General features: G+C 43.0%; 1 protein-coding gene across 9 annotated transcripts in view; it reads left to right on the top strand.

Moving 5' to 3' along the window:
- The window catches only part of Cd44 (CD44 molecule), an 88,613-nt gene that overhangs the window by 19,430 nt on the left and 43,969 nt on the right, over window positions 1-25,214 (top strand). For all 9 annotated transcript variants that reach the window (XM_087649445.1, XM_087649440.1, XM_087649436.1 and 6 more), the window contains 3 exon segments: window positions 15,112-15,277; window positions 18,972-19,108; window positions 24,624-24,692. In XM_087649445.1, coding sequence (XP_087505571.1) covers window positions 15,112-15,277; window positions 18,972-19,108; window positions 24,624-24,692 — 372 coding nt within the window.

Here is a 25,214-nt window from a genome sequence, read left to right as displayed (position 1 = left end):
GTTGACTAAGGTTTTCTCTTCCTGTTGGAGTTGGGCATTTACTGAGCATGTACTTTGTTCTAGTTCTTTGCTGGCAATTTACATGCATTCATTGTCTCACACTCATCCATTCTTCTGAGTAAATATGTATTGAATAAGTGAGTGACAATGTTTCTTCAGAGCCACGGGAGTCAGAGAAATGGAGACTCACAAATCGGAATCATCTCTTGTTTGAGACGCCTCAGATCCTATGTGCTCGGGATAGCATTTAATTCAGAGTCTTCTCCCCTCCCCACCCAACAGAATCCCACCAATTCACCTTTGTCTGGTTAATTCTATTCTTCTGCTCTCAGGACTCAGAGGTCTAAAAAGGTCAAGGTCTCTTTCCTGTCTTTGAAGAATCTAGATTTAATTTTTTTCCTGGATCTTTGAGTAAAAAGACCCAGTTATAACAACTCAGAATGGCTGCTAAGCAGGAAAGGAGCAGATGGGAATTTTCCCCTTTTCTCGGGGACAATGGGGGACTTGAAGACCACCAAAGTTCAGGGAGCCAGCCTAGAGGGGCAGAACCCAATTGTTCCCACTGAGCAGCTCCTCTGGCAAGGACCATCTCAGGACTGCAGAATGGGTTGAATTGGCCCCAAATACTGAAATTCACTGCAGGGCACCCTGGGGATGTTTGTGGTAATTTAGGAAGGTTCTCTCTAAGGAAATTAACAACTCTGTTGTGTTTCACTTAATTGAAACCATTCTTTGCCTGGAGCTCCATTGATGGGTGGACTCTGGGCTCTGTGCGCTGCAATTCGAGAACAGGATGCTATCCACACTTTTTGTTTTGTCTGTTCTTTCACTCTGCTGACCAGTCCACCCTGCTTGAAATATTCATTACATCCTAGCTGTCCAGATAACAGAGCAAAATGCCACCACCCAGTCCCTGGATGACTGGGAAAGTTAATCAACTTTCTCACAGACCTTTTCTAGATGCAGAGAGCTGGGCTGGGAACTAGAGATCCTCAAATCCCACTTCTTTGTTGAGAATATGACTCTAGAGAGTTGAAGTGATGCTTTAAGTAACTCACTAGTGAGGAGATGAGCGCGTGGAGCTCCATGTCAACTTAGTGCTTTCCCCCACTACACAAGAGATATTTTGTGTCCCTCTCTCTGACACTGTAGGTGTAAAGTTGAATAAGGTTGGACCAAATTCAGGGACCCACACTGGTTGGATGGGGCAGATTTCTTCCTAGTATAATGTTTTTTATTAAAAAATTAGATCTGTCTAATCTGCCAGTTAAATTCAGTCCTATTATCCATCTATTAATCTATCTATCTATCTATCTATCTAACTATCTATCTATCTACACTATTCTCTATTTATATATATATATTCCAATTTATCACCCACAAGCTCTTACTCACAGTTTGAATTGTAAGAAGCCACATATCTGGGTAGCTAGAGGTCCAGGTTCTGATCTCTAAACATCTTGAGGGCTTGAGGTCCTTGGCATTAGTCAAGGATATAACTAATCATTAATTAAGTTAGCACAAGAGGTGCTTTACCTAGAGGCTTCTTTGAAGACATCTTAATATTTGAGATATTGTCCAATAGCTACCAAGTACCAAGCATTAGGCTAAGACTCAGGCACTTTGCCTAGTGCCTTATCAGCATTTTTTCATTTCATCCTTAAAAGCTTCCATGAGAAAAACATTACCTCCACTTTACTATAGAAGAACCTGAGACTCAAAGGTTAAAAACGATATGACCTACCGCACCTCACTGACAGTAGGGTCCCACTCCCCATTTGTGGACAATGGTCCAAATGATCTTGTGGGGTTAGAGCCCTAACACTTCCAAGTACCAGGAATTAAAGAAATACCAGCACAGATGACAAGAGTCACACCATAAGGCTACTCTGGCACCCTGAATTGCCTTGAGTTTATGGCTAAGACCTAGAAGGGACATACACAGCTCTACTTCCCCCAATCCTGGAACCAGCTTATGATCCAAATGGAGCCCTTTCCTCAAAGCTAAGGACATTCAGTAGTCATATGCTTACCTTCCAATTCTCTCTTGTCTATCTTACTGAGTCCAAATTCTAGAGGCATCTAGAGGGCATCAAAAGGAGATCTTGGAATGAAAATATGAATTCTAAATTTATTTTAATCTGGGCACGGGTAGGGGAGAAATTTAATTTTGTCAAGTGTATTACTTATATTTTTTTATAGCTGTACCTGGCAGAAAAGGGGCTGAAGGAAGGAGATTTCTTTGGGCTTATGAAAGGTGGGGAAAGCAGGAGAGAGTTTGTGGCAGTCAGAGTATGTCAGAGCAGAAGACAGGGCAGGGAATTCTGGAATTCCCTTCACCCCTCTTATATTTAGTCCAGAACCCCAGCCCATGGGATGGTGCGGGCCAGACCCAGGGTGGGCCTTCCTTCCTCTGTAAAGCTTCTCTGAAAAAACACTCATAGGCATACCAAGGAGTGTGTTCCCCAGGTGACTCCAAATCCAGTCAAGTTGACAAAGGTGATGACTAATCACACCAGGAGTCAGATCCCACCCAAGCCCAACAAACAAACAAATAAAAGAAGGACACGCACAGTTTCCTAAGAGAGTGAGCTTAAGATCACACTGGTCACCTGCCATCGCAGCTCTGGTCACTGTGTCATACAATGTCTTCTTTTGTTTTCTGAATGGCACTGTTGGTACCAGAAACAGCCTCATTCAAAGGTTAGTGGCTTACCCATGTGCTGTTTGCTTCCTCATATACTCTTTGATGGCAGGGATTGGTCCTTATCACTTGTACCCAGGATCACAGCTGGCATACACTTCCATATTTTATGGATGACCCTGTGTGTCAACACCTTTCACTGTGTCTATAGGCTAGTGAGTACTTTGGGGGAGAGGGTGTCAGATTTTTATCCCAAGTGACAGTTGTTCATACCCAAAACATTCTAGAGCTCTCTGTAGTGAAGTGCCCTTTGGCAGGGGTGCTCCCTTGTCATTTTGAATGGCCATTTATTTTATGGGAAATTAACACCTTATTTTCTTTTGGCAACTTGATAGAGGGGTCATTTGTATCTTCCTGTGTTTCCAGACTTCTGGGTCTTTGCATGAGCTGTCTTCCCTAATAACGGGAAGTTATGTTTGGCCCATTCTGTGTGAGCATGTAACAAGTGCTGAAGATTCTTGTCCAAATCCCGTGGCTTTACTTGGATGTAAGAGCTTGTTAGAGATGTATTCTAGGAGCTCGGCACTTGAGACTGGCACCGCTGTTACAGATGTATGTGCACAGGTCAAAAGCACAAAGAGGCACGAACCACAATCCCTCTGTTCACTGGGTGATTGGAAAGTCCTAATTCTGGACATCCTTTGGCCCAGATTTTAGAAGTGTCCCCCACAGTCCAGCTTCTGCTGCATCTATTTTACCCTGTTTAATTGCTCAAAGGTTTCTGCAGAGTGAACAGGAGTCAGGCTCCTGGAGGTGGCAGACACCTAGTCACTTTACCTAGTCACTTTAGCACACAATATGCAAAGAGAAAATGGGGAAACAAGAGATGGCAACATGGCAATGAGACCTGACGGTTTCTGTGTCTCCAACTTCAGAAGTGGTGGGGACCTAGAACTCTGCCTAGTCATTGCAATGCTTTGTCATTGCAAATAAATACCTTTACAGTTATGTCATGTCACTATGTTTTGATAAACTGGAAGATGGTGGGAAAGTAATCTAAAGGCATGAATCTTGTTTTGTGTTTTTGTTTTTAGAGACAGGGGGGTGTCTTTCTATGTAACCCAAGATGACCCAGAACTCATGATAATTCCTAGCTATGCTGACTAGTTTCATGTCAATTTGACACAAGCTAGAGTTATTTGAGAGGAGTGAACCCCAACTAAGAAAAGGTTTCCATAATATCAACCTGTAGGGAAGACTGTGATTGGTAGGGGGCCCAGCCCATTGTAGATGATGCCTGGACTCGTGGTCCTGAGTTCTGTAAGAAAGCAGGCTGAGTAGGTAGCCCTTCTCCATGGCCTCTAAATTAGCTTCTGCCTCCAGGTACCCGTAGGGTTTGGGTTTCTGCTTTGGCACCCATCAGAGAATTGTGGCTCAGTATATGTAAGTTAAATAACCCCTTTTTTCCACAAGTTGCTTTTGGTCATGGTGTTTTAGCACAGCAGTAATAACCCTGATTAAGACACCAACTTAGCCTCTGGAGTTGTTCCAACCTAATCCACCTTAAGTCAGTATTGGTTGCAAGGTGAGCTACAGATAAAGACCTACTGGCAGATAAGTGTTAAGGCTTATGGGCAACTTAATTTATTACCAAACTATGTGGATAAGGCTTTTTGAGTAGTAACAAGCAGAGGCTACCAGAGATAGAAAACTATCTAGTAGCTACTAGACTATGACTAAGTGTCACCATTCCACCCAGGAACTGAAGTGATAATGTGGAGGGAGGGGCTACAAGCGTCAATCTAAATAGTATCTGAACTAGAATTTGTTTGTCATGGCAGAGCTGAGGTATTGACCTGCCTGCTACTCCAGCCAAGCAGAAATCCAGCCTGTTCATTAGTATTTTTATTTTCACCTGGATCCTTAAAAGGTGCACTCTGTTTAGACACAGAACTCAGTCCCAGTGCAGTGCAGATTTTTGTACGAAATTCTCCACCTTAAAGAGAAAAAGGAATAATCATCTCCCATCTAACAACTCTATTTGCATAGATTAAAATATTGAGTCCCTGGTCTCCAAACTGTCTCACAAGAGACCTGACTCCACTTCTCATCTGGAAGGCAAGGCGAGAGGCAGCCACATGTGCTTCCATGAGTAAAACAAGAAGACCTTTGCTTGACACCTAATGGTACCCCCTTGGGCAGGTTGCTTAACTTCGCAGCCTCAGTGTTGTCATCTGCTCTCTGCATAAAGGCTTGTGATGGTTACAGCACTTATCTTGGATGACTTTTGTTATGAGGCAATCACTGTGCAGGGACTAGCAGATGCAAACCATAGTCCCGTTTGTGTTAACACAGCTCAGAAGCCCAGACAAGCGCTCAGTGGCTGAAATGATCAGAGGCAATGTTTCCCAGCCTGCTGTGCCCCACAGTTGGCTTGCATTTAAATGTCCCAAATAGGCTGCTATGGCTTCCAGGAGCTGAGTCTCAGCTTACTAGCCAGGCCTCTATCTTTCGCCCCTTTCATGATAAGCTGAGCTAACTCCCTTAACTCGAAGATAAGGAAGGTCATTTACTCAACCTCTGGATGTTGTTCAGAGAGTCCCAGGATGCAGTCTTCAGGACACTTGGGCTGCCACCCACACAGAGTAGCAGCTCCGTACAAGCTGAAATATTTTCACTTCCACTCAAAAAGAGACTGAAAGAGACAGATAAAAGGAAAGGAAAAACAAAATAGGCCCTACCTTGGACTTTGGGTGATCGCTGAACTTTGTCGGAACTGGAGGTCCTTTCACATCACTCTTCTAGATGACTCCATGACTCCTTGAAGTAAGGACAATAAGCCTTACTTCAGTGGCTGGGTCTTGATATTTTGTCAGGCCTTCTGTTTACACAGCCATAGTCACGGTAGAATGTACAGAAAATTTGGACTTTCCTATTTCCTATTTCCTCAGTTAATGGTGCTCTTCATGGAGGTCTTTAACTTGCAAGGTACTTTATGTTTGAAAGAAGGAGAGAAATACAAAAGTTATAATACTAGGCTTATTACTTCTAAAACATTTTCACATGATATATCTTACAGTGACACTCTTGAAGCTTCAGGGCCCTGTGCTAACTGGTTATTGTCTGTTTCCATAGACATCAGTGGAGTGACCCATTTACCTGGCACATTCATGTTAAGACTGACCAAATGATGATTATCATTTAATGACTGCCTCAGAGTTTTCCAGACTGGTTTAGATATTCCCTTGGGGCATTTTGGGAGTGCCAGGGTCACTGAAGGGGTAGGCTAGGTACTGTATGAGAATGAATAAGGTGGACTCAGGCTCTAAGTCTATCTCAAAGCCCTCATTCTGGCTCCACCTCAGATAATTATGCTCTCACTTGGCCTAGCCATCCTGAATCTTCCCAGTGCATCATGGTAGCGAAAGAAGGAAGCTGAACACCACTACTGGGCTCTATGAATGCTGCTGTTGCCCCTCTTTGTCCTGGTGCCCACCCAAGGCAATGAACAACAGCACCACTGGGTATTGAGGAAATGAGTAGACCCAGATGATCTGAGGAAATCTATCAAACTCTCCCTGCATCTCTTGTTCTTTAAATGCTCCATCTGTAAAATGGGTTCATAGCACCCACCCTTCGAACTTCACAGGACTGTTTTTGGTATGAATGTGTTGCATATTTCATGAGATAAAGTCCTACTTAACAAGGTGATCAAGGTCTAGAGTACATGATACAGTCTGTTTTGCCAAGAGTGACATCAAAATATGCCTTTATTCCAGTGGGAATTTTAAGGCCCTTTCTGAGATTTGAATGTGCCTCAGGTGTACATACCTCAGGTATCTCACAAGCCCTGAAGATGTCCTAGCTATGATGCTATCAATGAATTTTATTTAGATTTGAGATTACCTGTGATTAGTGATGATACTGTTTAGTTAGTATAGTTATTCCTATTCTTTTAAAAATTATTTTCAACTTGACATGTGAATAATTGCATAAGGCTATTTCCATAAAAACATACAATGCCTTTTGAGCATATTCTTATTTTACTGAAGGAGGGTGAAAGACTAGATGTGTCAGGGCTCCTATTGTGAGTAGTTTAAGGTCACTTAGCTTATAGTGAGCAGGATTTGGGTGTGACCAGTGCATCCTCCTCCCCGATGGAGACGGACTCACCAGCATGCCAGGACCCACTGATCGCTTATGAAGTGCAGATATGAACGAGTTACACGTTCCTATTCTGTCTTGTCTCTCACAAGGTCCCTCTCTTGATCTGCTACTCTTTCAAAGTGCTGCCTCTAGACTTGTGCAGTAGCTATGCTCGAATTAGATAATGTAGAAGTAATTACAGCTGCCCAGGGGGGGAAAAATGTAACTGCAAGACAAAGTGGAGCTGTTGTTCTTGCCTCTCCTACCTGCAGCAGGAAAAGCCATATGTGGCCTTCTGCTGCTTTGTCAGTCCACTTAACCACATCCTGGGTTTGTGCTAGTCAATCTGCTAAATCAATAAGATCCAAAAGTGAAAAAAACAAAGGTGTTGAGGCCAGTGGATTTCCTGGTTGCCATGGCAACATGCAAGGGCACACACTGTGGTTTCTTGTTTCATCTGTCTTCCTGGCGGCTTGTTCCTCACAGAGAACTTGGACTTACAGAACTCTTAGGTAGTGAGGCAGCACTAGGGGCAAGCAAGCACCTTGATGGATCCAGAAGAAGGGGTGGGATCTTCAGCAAGGTCTTACTGTCCATGTCCCCAACACCGAAGCGAAAGGCAGGAAGAAGGCTTCTTCTCAAATTCTAAAAACAACTCAAGGCATTTCTAGACTATGCAATGGGTTGGCTATTTGGAGAACTTGGCAGGAATGGCTAGGGCAACAGTTTCTGAGAGGGTTGTTCTTTCATAGAGTCCTGTTGGCTCATGATGCACTCCTTGTTCCTTAAGCTAGAGACTGAGAGGTCAGGGTGTTCAGCCAGGCCCCCAGACATTGGGGTGCCTTCCCTCTCTCAGTGCCAAGAGATGAATAGCTCAATTAAAAGCACCCTATGACAAATTCTGGAGGAAATTCCCTCCATATGATTGTGCATGACTGTCTTCTCTGCTCATTAAACCCTCACCCGCCTTGGGGGTGATTCCGGGAGAGACTGAGTCATTAGGTACTCATGGTCTACAGTGGGCAGCCAAAGGCTATCCGGCACCAAGAATGATTTTGGCCTCGTTCAGAAGTAGATGCCAAACAATATACTCTTTCACTAGGCACCCGTCACATGGGAGTCAGACGATGGGACAAGTGGTGTGGGGGCAACGGGAAGGCTGCCAGCCTTCTTCTGCACTGGCAGGCCTGGTTTCAGCAGGGGCTACACCAGCTTGAAAGGCTCCCAGATGGAAACTTCTGAGCTGCAAAGACATCACACAAGTGGAAAAAGAATGACTTGCTCATGATGTGCTTCGGAATGATGCTCCATGGCCATGAGTTGTGGATTTATTGGGAACAGCATGCTCAACCGTCTTATAAAATACAGTGTCAGGAGCATTGAAGCAGGAGTCAGAATGGTGCAATTAGAGTCCCGCAAGATTGCGCTTTCTTCATGATGGCCTAGGGGACCAAGCTCAGTTCCTCTTCATTTTATTTTCTCATTTCTCACAGCCAATTTGTTTAAAACCTTATATTGTCCTACCTCTGATCATGGATGATCTAATTACCAATATTTTTAAAGAAAATCGGCTCATTTCCTCCATGCTTCTAATCAGAATCAGCTCAGTTACATTTATGAATTGTATCATCTTCTGTATAGGACATAAGCTCTGTAAGTCAGAAGGCAGTAACAGAGCCTTGGGTTTAAATGACAAACAGTGTGAAAGTAAAAACCATGTTTGCCTGGGACTGCCAGTCATTGCCCAAGAGATTTGTGTGACCATCTCACGGGGGGCTCAGTTCTGTTGAGGACCATCAAACAAGGGTGTCAGGTTCCAGCTAGATCAGTCTAGAACATCTACTTGGTCAGTCTAGACCTTTGGGATTGCCAGCAGACTTCTCGGGAAGTCACAAGTGTACTCTGCTATGGTGAACCCAGCTTTGGGGCCAAACCAGATCGCCAGCTCTTCTTCTCATTAGCTCTGCCTAAGCCCAGCTGGAACACTTAGGGTGTAAAGGACAGAAGGCTGAAACTGCAGCTGGGACTGATCTATCCCAGTTGGCAAAAATGTTTTCAGAAGAGAACAGGATAAGACCAGAGAGAATCACACCTGGGGAAAGCCAGAGAACAACTGCAGCTCAGGGCTTCTATGGGAGAGGGTAAAAGATCCAAGTATGGTGATTTTTCCACTGAAGCAGCTCAGATGTGTTGGGCGAAGGCCTTCTATTTTCAGGCAGAGTAAAGGAAACTGTCATATTAAACATCATGTTCAATCGAAGTAAAACCTCTTCTTTAAATAGCTTTCAATGACCAACTCTTCACACTTTTAAAAAGCACATTGGGTGGCAAATGAGATTCTGATAGTGTTCAGATCTGTCCCATGTCTAAGCTACCACTTAACCCCTGCGACTCGATCAGCCTGATTGTTCAGTCTGTACCTGGCTCTACCAGCTCCTTAAGACTTCTCTGTGACTTAATCAGCCCATGTGAAATGTTGAACCCACTGCATAGAATTGTCGTGAGAATAAAATGAATTATTAGATGCAAAACTCCTGAAAATGAAACATTACCCAGCAAAGGTGCTGCCTCTGTTTGCTGAGGTTCCTACAAGCCATGATAAATAAACTGGTAACTAGGTAAGTCACTGAACACAGGAACTGGTCTGGCTTCTATGTCTATTATCTCTAAGACAACAACTTCTCTCCACCACAGCCTACTGGGAGCCAAATCAACAGAAAAATATTTAATTCTGCCTCATAACTCCTCGAAAGAAAACAGAAAGAGACCAGGCACATGGCTAGTTCATGCTAGCAAGCATTAATTCTTTTGGGGGTCATCTCAAGAAGTGAGATTTGGAGAGCTATCCACCTCTCTTGGGCACAATGTATTTGTAAGTGTCTCCTGGTGGTCTTCACGTGTAACACGTTGCTATCTTCTTTCAGGAGGTCTAGCTTCATAAGCCCAGAACCTGTGCAAACACGTACCCATTGCTTCAAAAGCCAGCTACAAAAACACAAACTGTCTTGGAAAATAGTAAGTGTTCATAGAAACAGAGCTTCAGGCTCAAACATTTTCACTGGCCAAAAGAGAATCCTTAAAGAAGCCTGATTGGTAACTCAATCAGGAGGGCACAGGGAAGCTGAAATATTTGTGTCCAGAAGTTTATCTCCTTCTTTTAGAGTAGGCACCACTCCCACTCACCTCCCAAGTAACTTTGGGAAAATGCAGATAATGGAAATGTGAGTGGAAATTACATAGTGGCTCCCTCTCCGATGATGTTATGATTTTCTTCCAGTTGGGAAATGACTACGTATATGAAGAATCCATTTCTGACTTCACAATGTAAGTGAAGTGTTGAAATAGGTGATTTCTCCAGTGAAATCTTATCTTTCTCTATCTGAAAGGCTTAGGGGAAAAACATTGTGAAGGTGGATGGTGCCCTAAGTCAGTTATGCCTTTTCTGAGAGTGATTTTTAATCATAGCCTACAATAGGTTAGAAGTCTGACCCTTCTATTTGGATGAGTTTGGAGACCACTTAGTGCCTCAGATTCTTCATCTCTAAAAGCATATGGTTTCCCATATGCTTCCCCAAGACTGAGTGCTCTGATTGGTTATCTAATATTAAGTGGGCAGATTTGAAGTCCTATACATACAAGTAACATTTAAAGGATTGAACATTAAATGTGGATGCGTACATGCGTGCGTGCATGTAAATAGTGATCTCAAGAGGGAGCAAGGATTGTATGGGAGAGTCTGGAGAGAGGAAGGGAGAAGTTAGGTAATTATATTTTAATTTCAAATCATAATATTTTAGAAAAATGACTTTGCTAATGTGTTGACCTCATAACAGTCAGATGAGAATTAAGTTAGATGAAGTTCACAAGGCAGTTGGCAAATATCCAATGCTCACAGCCTCAATTGTTATAAGCTCCATTTTTACCAGTTTCATTTAGTGAGTCCCACAGACTGGCAGGTTGGTACCGTGGTCCCTTCAACAAGGCTGAGCACCAGGGAAGTTAAGCAGCAACCTGGCTGTGCCACCATTGAGGAGTGGCAGAGTCTTGGAGGATCTGAACTCTGCTAAGCCGTTTCCTTCTCAGGTATTATGAACACTCTCAGATGTCTCCTTTCCCTGGGCTTGCAGAATATTGGATGATGAGCCTAGGGATGACCCTGCCCTGCTCATAGCCTCATAATGAGCACTTTAAAGGAGTGCCATGTCCCTGGAGGCTTCTCTCTCAATCAGACAGTAGCCCCAGTCTACGTCTTTCATTGGGCCCATTCTATCTCCAAGGGAGGGGCTTCGAACAGTTCAATTCACTGTAAGATAAAGGAGACTTATTAGAGAACAGATGGTTCGGCAGAAAACATTCCTCATGTATCTTCATATGGAAGGGCTTGTTTAAGAGATACAATTGCCATTTAATGTTAGCTTCTTTGTGTGTGTGTGTGTGTGTGTGTGTGTGTGGTGTGTGTGTGTATGTGTGTGTGTGTTATACCCACACATATACATGCATGTATATGAGTGTACATGTGTAGATGATTAGGTGTTTGCACACATATAGAGGCCAGAGGACAGCATATCTCTTATTCCTTAGAAGCTGTTTAATTTAGTTTTTTCTTCAAGGCAGTATCTCTCGCTGACCTGGAGATCACCATGAAAGCTAAGGCCTGGGTATCAGTCTGTCTCTGTTTCCCCAGCACTGGGTTACAAGTGTGTATCACCGCAAGTGTTCTTATAGGACCTCATGCTTGTTCAGCAAGCTTTCTATGGGCTGCTATCTCCTCCAGCCTTAGTACTTGTCACCCAAGTCAGAGGACTTCTAGCTCCCAGAGACTTTTGTGTCTGAGGAAACAGCTGAAGATAGATATACAGAAGCTCCTCCTTCCCTACCTGTGGCTTGCTCTGTCACTGCCATGGGTACTCCTGCTCTGCTGAGGATGATCCTTGGTCCACGCTGCCTCCACATCACCCTTCCTTTCATGATGAGAATAGGATTGGCTATGCACCGGTGGGATAAGGAAGGAGGAGAGTTACCTATTTTGGAATTAGGAGAAGGAGGTGTGGGTTCCAGGAGCCCAGTGGGTTTGAATATCTGTTTCACCATCACAGCTCAGTGACCTCGGGCATGTTTCTATAGTTTCTCCTCTCTGTGCTTCAGTTTCTCTACCTGGAAAGTGGTAATTAATATTACCCACCTCTTAGAGGTGTTTTAAGGAGGTTAGTTAGCTCTTTAAAATGCTCGTAAGAGTGCCCGCAAGTACTCACTACTGATACCGTTCTTGGAGAGTCCAAAATGCCTTCACCAATTGCCAGGGCTTAGAGGAGACTCAGAGCTGAAGGTTTGACCCATTTTAAGGCAAGAGTGACCCAGAGGTGATGGCTTCTCAGCATGGTAGTTGGTCTGGATGTCTGGGGCATGGTCCTTGCAATTCTTAAGTGTCCAAAGGCCCTGAGGGTTAGCAGCTGAATTCCTTCTCACAAGATTAGAATAAACACAAACTTGTAATTAAGATTTTCTGAGAATTTCATATTCACCCAGCAGCCAGGAGTATGTCAGGCCCCTGGCTAAGGTAGCAAGGTGAAGGTTGAATTTGTCTGTCTTATTCTGCCCCAATGGTCCATGCGCACACGCAGTCAATGACAGGCACACTTAGAAAAAACCACCAGGCATCCACACACTGTCTAAAAAGTCACATTGGTTGTTGCACATGGAACACGAGGGATTTTACCCAAAAGTCACAGCTTGCATTGGCTTCTCTTGCATTTGCATATTCAATCTGCCAGGTGGCAAGCTAGAATTAATTTTCATAGGAAAGAAACTGCCTCTCATCCCCAAACCATTGTCCAAGCCTCTGCCTTTATTTTTAAACTAGGAGGTGACAGCAGCCACCTGGGCCAGGAGCCCGGCAGGTGGCATCTGGCTGAAGTCACCCTAGCAGCTCTACCTGCAAGAAGTCCATTTAAACGTTTCTTTTTTTCTTATGTATGCTGGAGCAGAGAGAAACCCTGGAAGGGCTGTCTCTCTGAGTGACAGGTTCCCTTTGTGAAATTGGCCAACTGAGACCCAAGCTGCAAATGTCAGTAAAAATAAATAGCATTTCAAAGGGACTTTGTGCATTTCCTTCCTCTGTGTGCTCATTGCTTCACCAGCCAAGAATTGCACGAGTGCTTGTGGAGAGCACACATAGATAAGGAATTAAGTGCACAAAACACCCTTTCTTTATTATGTCTGGTCCCAGTGTTTCATGGTTTTTGTTTTTTGTTTTTTGGGTTTTTTTTGTTGTTGTTATTGTTACTTTGTTTTGTTTGTTTGTTTGTTTGTTTTTATGGTTCCTCTTGCTGACAACAGAAACCAAGGAAAAGAAGCCAACTGACCTTAGTTTACGCCTTCTTAAGGGCGCCTTCTTTCTGCCATCTGTCTGACACTGTTCAGAACCTGTTTCCTGCTCTAGAGGAAAGCAGCTGTCACCTGCGCAGTTTCACAATAATGAGCCCACTTTTGTCATCATGAAAGAGTTGCTTAGGTGTGCCTCTCCCCTGTTTTAAACAGGAAGGACCCTCTCGGCACACGGGAGGCTGTTCAAACACTGTGTGAGGGGCTAAGCACATCTGAGAGGAATTCCTACCTTAGCCATCTAAAGGCTGGAGACTTGTGCAAGTTGCTTTATGTTCCCCCAGTTTCTGTTTCTTGATGTTTAAAAATATCTGCAAAGCTTACTTTTAGGGTACAGATGACAGAACCCCAAGGGTGTGGGACATCGAGGAACAATTTAAGGAAAAAGCCCTCCTCTCCCATTGCAGTCCACTGTGAAATGAAATGTAGAACAAAGTGGGGTTCAGGGGGAGCATGTGGCTGTAGACTGACATGGTCACTTCCTTTGGCAACTCCTTTCTCTAGCTTCAGTTCTCTAGTTGGTAAACGACTTGAGCTTTGGGGAGTCCAGAGCCACTTCTGATCTCTAGACCCAGAGTCAGGTACCTGACTGCTGAGAGAAAATGTCATGGAGTGACAATTCAGAATATAATTGAACCATTCCTGCCACTCTAAAGACAGAGAATACCATATAGAAAGAGGGCATGGGTGTGTTCTCAGGCCTGAAGGAGTTCAGAGCGACTCATGGAGTGGAGGGAAAACTTTATAATTGGAGCAGAGCCAGCAACTCCCAGGCTGGAGAGGGAGAGAGACCATAGCCAGATCACATTGTTCTTGACCAGAAGGAAGTTTATTCTGGGCACAGCTGAATATATAGTGTTAGAAGTGATGAGGTAAGGAGCAACACCAGTTGATTGTGGAAACTACTCAAAATACAGGAATAAGTGGGAAACAGAATTCCAAATACAGCTGTGTGTGCATGTGGGCATGTATGCCCGTGTTCGTGCGTGCGTGCGTGCGTGCGTGTGTGTGTGTTTGTGTGTGTGTGCATGCGTGTATGTGTGTGGTGTGTGTCTGTGCATGTGTGTGTGTGTGTGTGTGTGTGTGTGTGTGTGTGTGTGTGTAGTTTTCTTAGTAGTTAGCTTGTGTTCCTTCATTATTCCCCTGGATTTTATCTGATTCCTGTAAGTTTATATTAATTTAATTTAAAGAGTGGGCCTAAAAAAATTCTTTGCTGATGAAGATACTTTAAGGATGGGGGTCCTTTATGATATCATCTTAATGTCACATCTCAGATTTAAGTTTGATGTATCTTTGGAAAGCCAAAATGAATTTTGCAGGCTATGTCAGGAGTGATGTTTATTTGGATTTTTGTCGTTGTTTCTGAGATAAGGTCTTATATTGTAGTTGATCCCAACTCACCATGTAGCCCAGGCTGGTCTTGAACTTAGGTGATCCTCCTGCCTCAGCTTCCCAAGTGTGGGATTTCAAGTGTGAAATACCATGTGCAATTACTTGATTTTCATGTGTATACATGTGTATACATGTGCATGCATGTGTGTGTAGGTTCACATTTGTGTGCCTGTTCATACAAACATGTTGAGGCAAGAGAAAAACATTGGCTTTCGTTACTCAGTTGTCATTTTCCTTGTTTTTAGACACAAGCCCTTTTTTTGACTTGGAATGTACCAAGAAGGCTAAGCTGGTGGGAGCCCATGGGATCCACCTGTCAATTCAACACTAATATTACAAATGCTGGCCATCATACCCAGCCTTTTAGATCATGCTTATAAGGCAAGCACTTCACCGGCTGAGCCATTACCCCAGCCTGCTGTTTGGCTTCTCTCAAAGCCTTATTTGACTTTTTTAATGTCCTCACTTACAAGCACTTCTTAGCACTGATCTAGTTTCATGCAAATTATTTATGCAAATGACTTTAACATTTCCGTTTCCTCCCACAGATTTGAATATAACCTGCCGTTACGCAGGTGTATTCCATGTGGAGAAAAATGGCCGCTACAGTATCTCCAGGACTGAAGCAGCTGACCTCTGCGAGGCTTTCAACACCACCTTGCCCACCATGGCTCAGATGGAGTTAGCCCTGAGCAAGGGGTTTGAAACATGCAGGTAAGAGACCAGTACCTTCACTGGAAAAGCCCCCTGGAGGGGGGCAGGGTTTATGGCTGGAAGGCTCCTCCCTGACAGTTGAATGAGTTCTTGCCTAAAGAGGCAGCCCTAGCTATTAATTTGGCCAAGTCAAACTGAAACCGGTATGACAACTGGAATTTAAAGTCGGCTAAAGACACCTTTGTGAATCATAGGGAGGGAGGCCAGGGGAAGCCATTAGGGTCATATCAGTTGCAACCCTCTTGCCTAATGTGCTCCTGTAGCACTCTCCTGGCTTTGAAGAGGCATTCAGTATCATTGTCGGAACCACAAGAAAACGCAAGCCAAATAACAGTGTTTAAAATAAATAGGTAGCTGGCAGAGGCTTGGCTGTGCAGACTTGACACAAAGCACGTTCTTCAAACCTTTTCCCCCCACTCCCGCCTCTCTCTGAGCTTTCATGTTGAGCTTCTATGTTGCTATGGTTTGACAAATTAAGTAAAAAGATATGGAAGTTTTAAAACTGTATTACATTAAAGTAAGTTATTATCAGAAGCCTTGAGAAGTCTTTTACAAGGTACAAAGGGGCCCAGAAGATCTTCCTCAAATCATTTTGTTCCAGGATAATCACTAGAGGCAGGGAACATTTTTTATATATGTATATATATATGTGTGTGTGTGTATTATAATACATTATAATATATACAAAAATTATATGTAATTTATTGTTATATTTTATATATACTATATATTATAATATACATATATGTCATATAGACTATATTTTATATACACACATATATATAAAATAATGTGTATTGTGTTATATACATTTATAATATACACATGCATATATTATACATATACATATGTCTATATTATGTTTCTTGCCTCTGCTGTGTGAATGTGTGTGTGTGTGTGTGTGTGCGCGCGCATACTTTTTTTTTTGTGGCCAGTGGTGTGCATGAAGAGGGGCTTAGTGACAACTTCAATTGAGTAATTAGTGTGATTTGATTTAACTAAAAGAACTAGATAGTCTTCATAAGCACTCTGAATCTCCACCCCAGCCCATAGTTTAGGCAGTATAATTCCTTTTCTGTTTCCATGCCCACATGTGTGCTCACACACATGCCAACAGAATGTTTTTAGAAAGTCTAGTGCAGCCCTCTTCACGGAAGCTATTGAACAGAAGTTAATTGCATCTATCCCTGGCCCTTTTTATAGACTCCGGCAGCCACCTCTTGAGTGGCAACCCTCAGTTCTGCCTAGTACATGAGCCACATGTGTGAGTTATATTTAAGTTGATTAAAGTTAGGTTATATAAAAATGAGTTCTTTGATGGCATTGACTATGTTCGAATTGCCTGGTAACTGCTGTATCAAAGGGCATAGATTTTGTAGAGAGTATTTTCGTTGTTTAAGGGTGTTCTCTTGAGTAGCGCTGGCTAGCATCTGTCTCTAACTGTCTGGAGCTAAGTCTGAAGGATGTTACTGAAGGAGGGATGGCTCTGCAGCTACACGCCCTGACTCATTAGCTTCATGAAGGATGGCCAGTTAGCAAAACTGTTTATTCTACTCCTAAGGCTATGTTTTAAATGAGGTCTGACTGTGCTCAGGTCGCTGTGCTAAGAAAGTGGTTTTAGGAAGCTGATCTATGGTTGTGAAATGCAGTTACAACATATTTGTGAAACAGGGCTTTTCTTTTTTGTTTCGTTTGTTTGTTTTGTTTTGTTTTTTACCTGTTGAGAGCCAGAGGGGGGGAAATGCAGAACATGAAGCTGTAAGGAGAATCCCAAAGGCATTCTTTACCTTAAACCTTAAATTGCCCCGTTTATTTCTAAGACATTTTGTAGAGGAAGCAACTGAGCCCCACAGCTTGTCATGGGTCAGACTGCTTGTACTTCGACGAGTCACAGTCTGCTTGTGACCAGTCTGAACACAATGACCAAGGGACAGAGGATAAAGGGAGAGGATGCAAGGACTTGTTAAATACATATTTCCTCCTTGATGACAGTCACTCACTCAGGCCATATACACATATAGAAATTTTAATGTCCCCAACTCATGCTTAGTACATTACACATAAGTGTCAGGTAGAATGATGTGGTGAAAAATCACGATAACTTACCAAGAGAACGTAATGAATTCTAGAAGGGCTCTCTCTCTCTCTCTCTCTCTCTCTCTCTCTCTCTCTCTCTCTCTCTCCCTCTCTCTCTCTCTCTCTCTCACACACACACACACACACACATTCACATGCATGTACAATTTATCAACATGATGTGGGAGGGCAGGGTAAAGAGTAATTTCACTGTCGAGTGTTATTTAGAAAGGAAAAAAGAAAAAACCTCTGCTGCAGAAATCTCTCATCGCGCCCATAACTGGTATTAAGTGTTTCAAAACTCACTTTCATAATTTCCCTCAGGTAGCTAAAGAATCGGATATCTGCCAAAAGAGAGAAGGGATCCTCTCACAGGCTCTGCTGAAGCTTCAGCAATGACTTCTGTCTTGTCTGCCCCACCCTGACTAGTGGCAACTCTCAAGTCCATGAGAACTTATTAACGTTTAATTGTGTGCCCTCCCACCACCACCACCACCAAGCTAAAGAGACTATGGGGAAACCAGTCTGTCAGTTTGGATGGGGAATTAGTCATTCAGCTTCCATTGCAACACCCACATTATGAGAGACTTTGAGCTAAGGAGCTTCCGAGTCACGCTCATTGCCATTGGTCTTGCAGGGCGCTACAGTCTGTTCTGTTGCCCCTGCAGAAGAGGGTGAAAGAAGGAAAAGAAGGTGCATTGGAGCTTGCATCACACGACTCAAGCCCTGCTGAGTTAGCAGCCCCCTCTTTGTTCTCTTGCTGGCATACACATTTTTCCTTTCAAGTCTCATTTTCTCAGTCCACATCTGTGTTTTGAGACATTTTATATTTTTTGTTATATGGCCATTAGGGTGCTTCTGGGGGTGGTGGTGGTGTGCGTTGCATCTTAAAAGGCCCCTAGACTTAACAGACTCCCAGAAACTGCGTGGGAGTGGATAGTGTGTTACTTCAGAACTTTGTGAAGTAAGCTACTGGCATCTACTTGCATAATTGCTTTGCTCCCAGCTCAATGATAGCAAGTTTATCTCCGTGGGTCTTGGATGATCCCAAAGCCAGACATACTGTATGCTCAGCGCAGGAGCAAGGCTTCATGCTGGCAATGAGAGTCTCAAGGGAGAAGGTGAGGGCAGGAAAGAAGAGGAGGATGGGAAACAAGGCAGGTCTGGAGTCTAAGACTGAACGGAAGGACAATTCACTTGTTATCTAGGGAGACTGGGTCGTTTTATGTCATTTTTGAAAAATATACAGCTAATTTGGTGTCAAGTCTTACAGTGTAATTTCTTCCTTCTTCGACTCAGGCTTCCTGATGCCTTTAAGAACATTGCTGACCATACATTTTATATGGAACTATTGTTTTGTATTCGTGAACCTTTTTAAAAAAAAATTTACCTACAAACAAGAAAAATCTCCAGCCTTTAAATAAACTCGCTTTGCCTCTGTCTGTCTTCATCTCTCTCACCCTCCTATGCTGTTGTTACTGGATTTTACATAATTCAGTTGTTGGAACCCCTAGCATCCCTAGAGAGATGTTGTGCGGTATTAAATGTCATTAGATGAGATATTACAAAATGGCATCCCAGCCATTCATGTCTATTGCCTCTTGTTTTTCCTTGGCAGGTATGGGTTCATAGAAGGACACGTGGTAATCCCGAGGATCCACCCCAACGCTATCTGTGCAGCCAACAACACAGGAGTGTATATCCTCCTCGCATCCAACACCTCCCACTATGACACATATTGCTTCAATGCCTCAGGTTGGTTCTAAGTACATGGTTTGGGGGTTGCCTGTGGGAGCATGGTTGGATGACAGCAGTTCAGCTGAAGCATGGGCAGAGCTTCCTGAAACTCCTATTCAAAAATGAGCCCTGAGCGTTTGTACAATAGAAGGAAGAGCTAGATACCCGTGTTCATGGTACTAATGTGGCAGACATGGAACAGGTGCTGAACAATTAAACGCCAATTATTTTACATGAGGATGGAGAGTGCATAGGAAGGCACAAGCTTTAGGGTTGCTTCTCATCTGGAAGGTAAACAGAGTGTACATCTGAGGAGGTATTTAGGAGAGCCATGGTCAAAGTAAAGGAATAAGCTAATGGCAGATGGGAAAGCCACATGAAGCCAGCATCAGGAACATCTTAATTCTGCCTACAAATACCAGGAAATTCAACCTGGCAAAAGCTCAGTGGTGAGAGGACAGAATTTCAGGCGATGACGTTAGAGGGGTGTAGGGAAAGGGTAGCTAGGGCCTTTGTTGTGTTAGGAAATTGAAGCATTTTCTAAAGGAATGTAGTACTCACCTATTGATAATTTGGGAGTACAAGCCAAATGGCTAAGAGTGTTCTTATAAATGCAGTTAGGGAAATGGCAAGAATATGATAGACTCTTGACTTTCTTGAAGGCATCTTACCTATCAGTTGAGATCAATAAGAAAGCTAAGGGGAGTTAGACATGCTGGGTTCCCTCCTTTGCCTATGAAGCCGTTTCCAATCATGAGGTTAGAAGTTGTGCCTACAAGTCTAATTCAAGCCCCCTTCTCTCTCTCTCTCTCTCTCTCTCTCTCTCTCTCTCTCTCTCTCTCTCTCTCTCTGACTCTCTGTCTCTCTCTCTCTGTCTCTCTCTCTCTCACACACACACACACAAATAATTCTATGAACTATAAATTTCCAGTCATTTGAAAATAATTAAAACCATTAATGTCAAAGATTTAAATGCCAACAATCAAAAGTCTTAGTTTGCAAACTGTATCTTCTAGTCCCCTGAAGGGTTGAAGCTATGTGGCTAGAATAGAAAAGCTTTGAGATGCATTTGTCACATCTTCCAGGACTGAAATTTTTCCTTAACCATGGAAAGAAGATGTTAAATAGATTGGAAAGTGACTTAAGACTTTATCTCCATGAAAATATAGATAGTATAATTTGGTGGTAGGCTACAAGAACTGTGAGGGCTTTTTAGGTAACATGGGACATCAAAGGCACTGCGAGAGATTACATCAGTGTCTCCAGGCTGTGTCAGTGCCACCCACCCATCATTTCACAAGCACTGAGGAGCAGAGTGGGAATTCAGAGGGGAAATCTAGAGTTTTTGAAGAAGAGGATTATGAGGCTGAGTAGTCGAAATACAGCATATGTACCCAGTGAATCTTTAGAGTATCTATGGGGCATGAAGAGACACAAACACAAGACAAGGAGAAATACCACAGAATGTTTACCTGTCCCTATTATATGAACAAAACCCACATGGAGTTTGATCAAACTGGGGAACATCCACTCAAAACTACACAGGACACTGTCCATACTCAGTAACATGACCCGAAGCTCAAATGGATAAACAGGAAGTAGGCTCAGGGCACCCTTGGTCTAACCTCTTCCATCTTGTGCCTGGGGTCAGGAGTGGAGGAGCTGGAGAGGTGGCAAAGACTCATCTTGATGAGATCCTGCCTGCCGCTCACAGTCTCTGGGTTCTGGCTTTGCTTCTCCTGCTGAATCCTGTCCAGTGAATGTATGCAGTAATTCACATGGCTGTGTTCCCACACAGTCTTGGTGTCACTTTACAAGTCAGTGTCACTTTGAGTTAAGGTTCTGAGAAACGTAACTAAAACAGGCAAAAGAATTGAAGTGGTCCAGGCCAACAGCTACTGGAGCTCTTCTTTCTTCCCGTGTTGCCCGTGAGTTTAGGTCCATCCCTAGTACAGAGGTCCACAGTGTGGATGATGCTTTTCTCCTTAGACACGAAACCAGGAGATGCACTGGAGAACTGCCTCATACCCAAATGACTAATAAAAGAGTAACATTTAAAAATACAGCATTTTCCTTTATTTTTCTATTTTCCACAGGGATTCGATGTTGATAAGCTTTTAAAATTTCACTTTATGTTCAAAGACAATATTTATCTTCACACTATTGGGCTACCTATATTGGGGGTAAGAAAGAATCAGAAACTGTGTTTCTTGTCTTAAAGGAATAACAATCTTCTTGAAGCTATAATATAGAAAATACAGAGAGAAGAGATAGGAGTAAATATGGCTGGGGATAAGCATACTGCATATCCTGGATGCCAGAGCATGAAGTCAGCTAATGATCCTGGCAGTGTCCAAGTCTCTGCCAAGAATGTCTTGGGAAGAGTTTTTAATTTGTCCTAACCCAAGGACTGCACCCAGGAGATCTCAGGGAAAGGGAGCCCCAGAAACCTGCAACAGGGAGAAGCAGCAGCAATGTATACACACCATAGCAAATACTTCTACAAGCTTAAAACCCTGCTCAGATTTCTATGGCTTCCCAATAAAAAAATAAGGCAGCATGAAGAAAGGGCTTTGTGGTTTTGTTCCTGCTTCAACTCTCGGTATCTAAGACTTAACATTAATGAGCCTGGTGACTCCTGGCAGAGGGACACAGACAGCTCATGCATTCATGTTCATGGTTTAAAGCTTGCTTTCAGTAAGATGTCTCATTCTCTCCTTTTGGAAGAATTAAGGAGCAGATTTTACATTTGTGACTTGTCCGTTCACTCATTTATTTGAGAATTGTTGGAAAATTTATTCATGGGACTCCTACAAGGTGTCAACCCTGGGGGAAGCGCCTTTCTAGCTGGCACCCAGGGACATCTAAACTGAATAATTATTATCTTAGCCCTTTGGAGCCAGTGGAGCCAAATATTCTGAGGATATAGCACCAAGGAAGGCCAGTTTAGTATTTATTCAGCAAACCCGTGCACTCAGGGATACTCACAGCCCTGCCTTGCTTACGAGACTGAAGCTCAATCTAATGAGGTCACAGGGATGGACACGGCATGAATGAATATGGTAACTGCATATTTGGGTCATCGTGCATCCTGGCATCCTGGCCAGCTTTAACTAGTGTATGAAATTTTAGGTGAACTGGAGCGTGAGGAGGCTCTGTGTGAACTCTCTCATAACCAACAGACCAGCCTCAGTGTTGTTGACATGCCCCATCCATTGCAACTTTGTTCCAGGAAATTTCGCAGGCCCATTTCTGGGGATGCTCCACAGTTAGAGACCAGAAACGTCTCACAGATGTCTTGGGCTCAGCCCCAAGACAAAGAGAAAAATACCTCCCAAACCTCTCCAGGAGCTTACATTGTCCTTACTCTCAAATAAGGGGGTTTTGAAGAATATTTTTAAAGGATAAAGAGTTAAGAAATATTTTCTGAGACCTTGTGAATTCCTTAGAATCAGGGATCAGAGCAGGCTCATCTTTCTGCTGCCCTTTCCTTCTGTGACCTGGTCCACATATGTTGGGTGGCCCTTAGAAAGAATAGATGAACCCGTGTTCTGTAGTCATGACTCAGAGCATTGTTTCCAGGCTTATCCACAGGCCTCTGTTGATATTTTTGGACCATGTTATGAGTTACCGTATTAGATGGGCTTTCTTGGAGACCTGAGATCTTTCCTCTCATTTCCCAAATATATGCTAAGAGTCTCTGTTTCTCTCACAATGTTTTGGCCCAAGCAGATGAACTTTGTACTTATTTTGTAGAGTCCACACATCTTTGTGGTGGGCTGGCAAGAGGGAGGTGGGGGGTATGAGGAGTATATGAATCTCCATATAGTAAAATGGGCAAGAAATGCAAAGCTGATATGCAATGGTGACAGGTGTCAGGAAGGGATGGCATACTGGCCTTGCCATCAGCGACTTGTTCATTTAAAGGTTCTCTTTATGAATTTTCTCGTAGCAACTTTTGCAAGAGTGCTTTTCCTAAAACCCACCCTTCTATCGAATGTCTACAGCTGTCACATCCTTTGTTTTCAAAGAACTGACTGGAGAAAACAACTGTCTCTTTATATTTGGCAAAAGATGTTTCCAGTTACTGATAAGGCACCACTGCTCATTTAGTCAACTACTTGTTTCTGCCTGTGTTCTGAGGGTGTGACAATTTATGACAGGGCACTATGCTGGTGACATGCCTGCCTTGTGACAGTTGTCTGCCAGTTGCCTGCCTCTGTCTCTCCAAACCTCCACACATGCCTGCATGTATTCGCCCACCAATCAATCTCTTTCTTCTTTCATCTTTGTCAGAAAGCCACTCTAGAAGAAACTAACCCGACAAGTTTCCATTTAACTTTTTAGTGGAAATGAGCTCTATAAAAGCTGTCATGGGGCTGAGTCTGATGGCAGCTCTCTTGGAACCCCAGCCCTCAGGAGGCTGAGGCAGGATGACTAGAGATAAGAACAGCCTGTTTCAGAAAAACAAACAAGGGGGTGATAGCCCTATAGTTCACAAATGGAACCAACCTTCACGTTAAAGCAACACCGGTGACTTTATAGCTCTCTGGGCTTGGAGAGCTCTGTAGTCACTGATGGGCACTGAGCATCCTGACTGGGGTGGTAGTTAAGCCAATATTGACTGTAAGATTTAGGAGTTAACATGAAAGCTAGGACACAGGTCCTGACTTCTAGAAACGCCTGTGGATGACCAGCTAGCCCAAATCATAGCATGGAATCATAGAGAAGGGATCAGGGTAGAAGATGAATAGAAGGAAAAAGGAGCCAAATGTTAAATGCTAAGACAGCATAAGTACCCATGTCAAAGGTGGCCAGCTCTAGCTGGATGCAGAGCTCCAAGCCTTGCACATGGAGAAGGCACTCATAAATATTAGCCAAAAATGAAGCCATTACTCTTCTAAATATTTTGATTATTAGGTAAATCCTTTGGTAATGTTTGAATTTTCAGGATCTTTCGATGTTCATGTCGATTGTGTTCACAGTTTCTCATCATCCATGTTGATATCTGGAATTATAAATTATTTTTCATGATAGTCTATACATGCCTTCATTTTTAACTTTTTTCACAACATTAAACATTTTTTAATTGAAAAGAATTTTAGGATCCTCTTTAATTGTATACTTAGAGAAGGGCCCATGTCTATCTTATTTCTAATTAAACATGAGACATCAGACTTGCTATAGTGAAGATGCAGAATGTCTTCCCACGCTGTCCTGGGATAGCCCAATGTGTTTTTCCCAGCTCTGGAGTTATAAGTGTCAACAACCTGACCTAGAACAATGCCCTTTTTAATGAGTAAAGTTGCTGGGGTGGGAATAGTAAGTTTATTGAAACGTTTGAAGTTATATAAGATTGTAAAAGCACATTACAAGGGGGTGTTCCTTTTGTATTTACTGAATTTCAGGAAAGGAAGATATTTAGGACAAATTAGAGTAAACGTTATCCTAACTGACTAATTGGACACATTATCTGTGAAGTCTTCTTTAACTATTTATTTTTATTTCATACTTTTGTTTTCCTTCCTTACAGCTCCTCTTGAAGAAGACTGTACATCAGTCACAGACCTACCCAATTCCTTCGATGGACCAGTTACCATAAGTACGTACCCTCCTTGTTTCCAGTGATCTGTCTTGTTCTTGGGGAAGGCATCTGAGTGGGGAAGGCGTCTGACGTGTTCTCTATTGTTGTTACTCAAAAGGCTATTGAATTTTATCCCTAAGGGGAGAATGGCTGTGATTCCTCACCCCATTCTCCTTTCCCATGCTACCTTGAAAGTTTTCTCTGATTTACCCCATGCCCCATTCCTAAAACATCAGCCATTTGAAAACCACGTTCACATTTTTGAAACCCATCTGTGTATCCCACAGCAATATAGTTTACTTGCTTTTTTCTTGTGGTTGCCTCTCTTCTACTTAAAATACACTTGTTTTTCAAAAGAGACTGCAAATGGACAACCAAAATCACTTGTCATAAACTGAGAGCAACCTTAAAAATCAATTTAAAGTGCAAGAAAAAGTAAATAATACGTTCAACTTATAGCTGTAGAAGACTGCGCCTGAGCTGTGCTCTGTCTAATGGAGAGTAAAGCAGTCTCAGGGGTGGAGACTTCCACTCGGGGAT

Source organism: Rattus norvegicus, chromosome 3 (assembly GCF_021556685.1).
Source record: "Rattus norvegicus strain SHRSP/BbbUtx chromosome 3, alternate assembly SHRSP_T2T, whole genome shotgun sequence".
NCBI classification, from domain to species: domain Eukaryota; kingdom Metazoa; phylum Chordata; class Mammalia; order Rodentia; family Muridae; genus Rattus; species Rattus norvegicus.
Note: the sequence above shows the minus strand (reverse complement) of the source record. Positions and strands in the feature narration are given on the sequence as shown.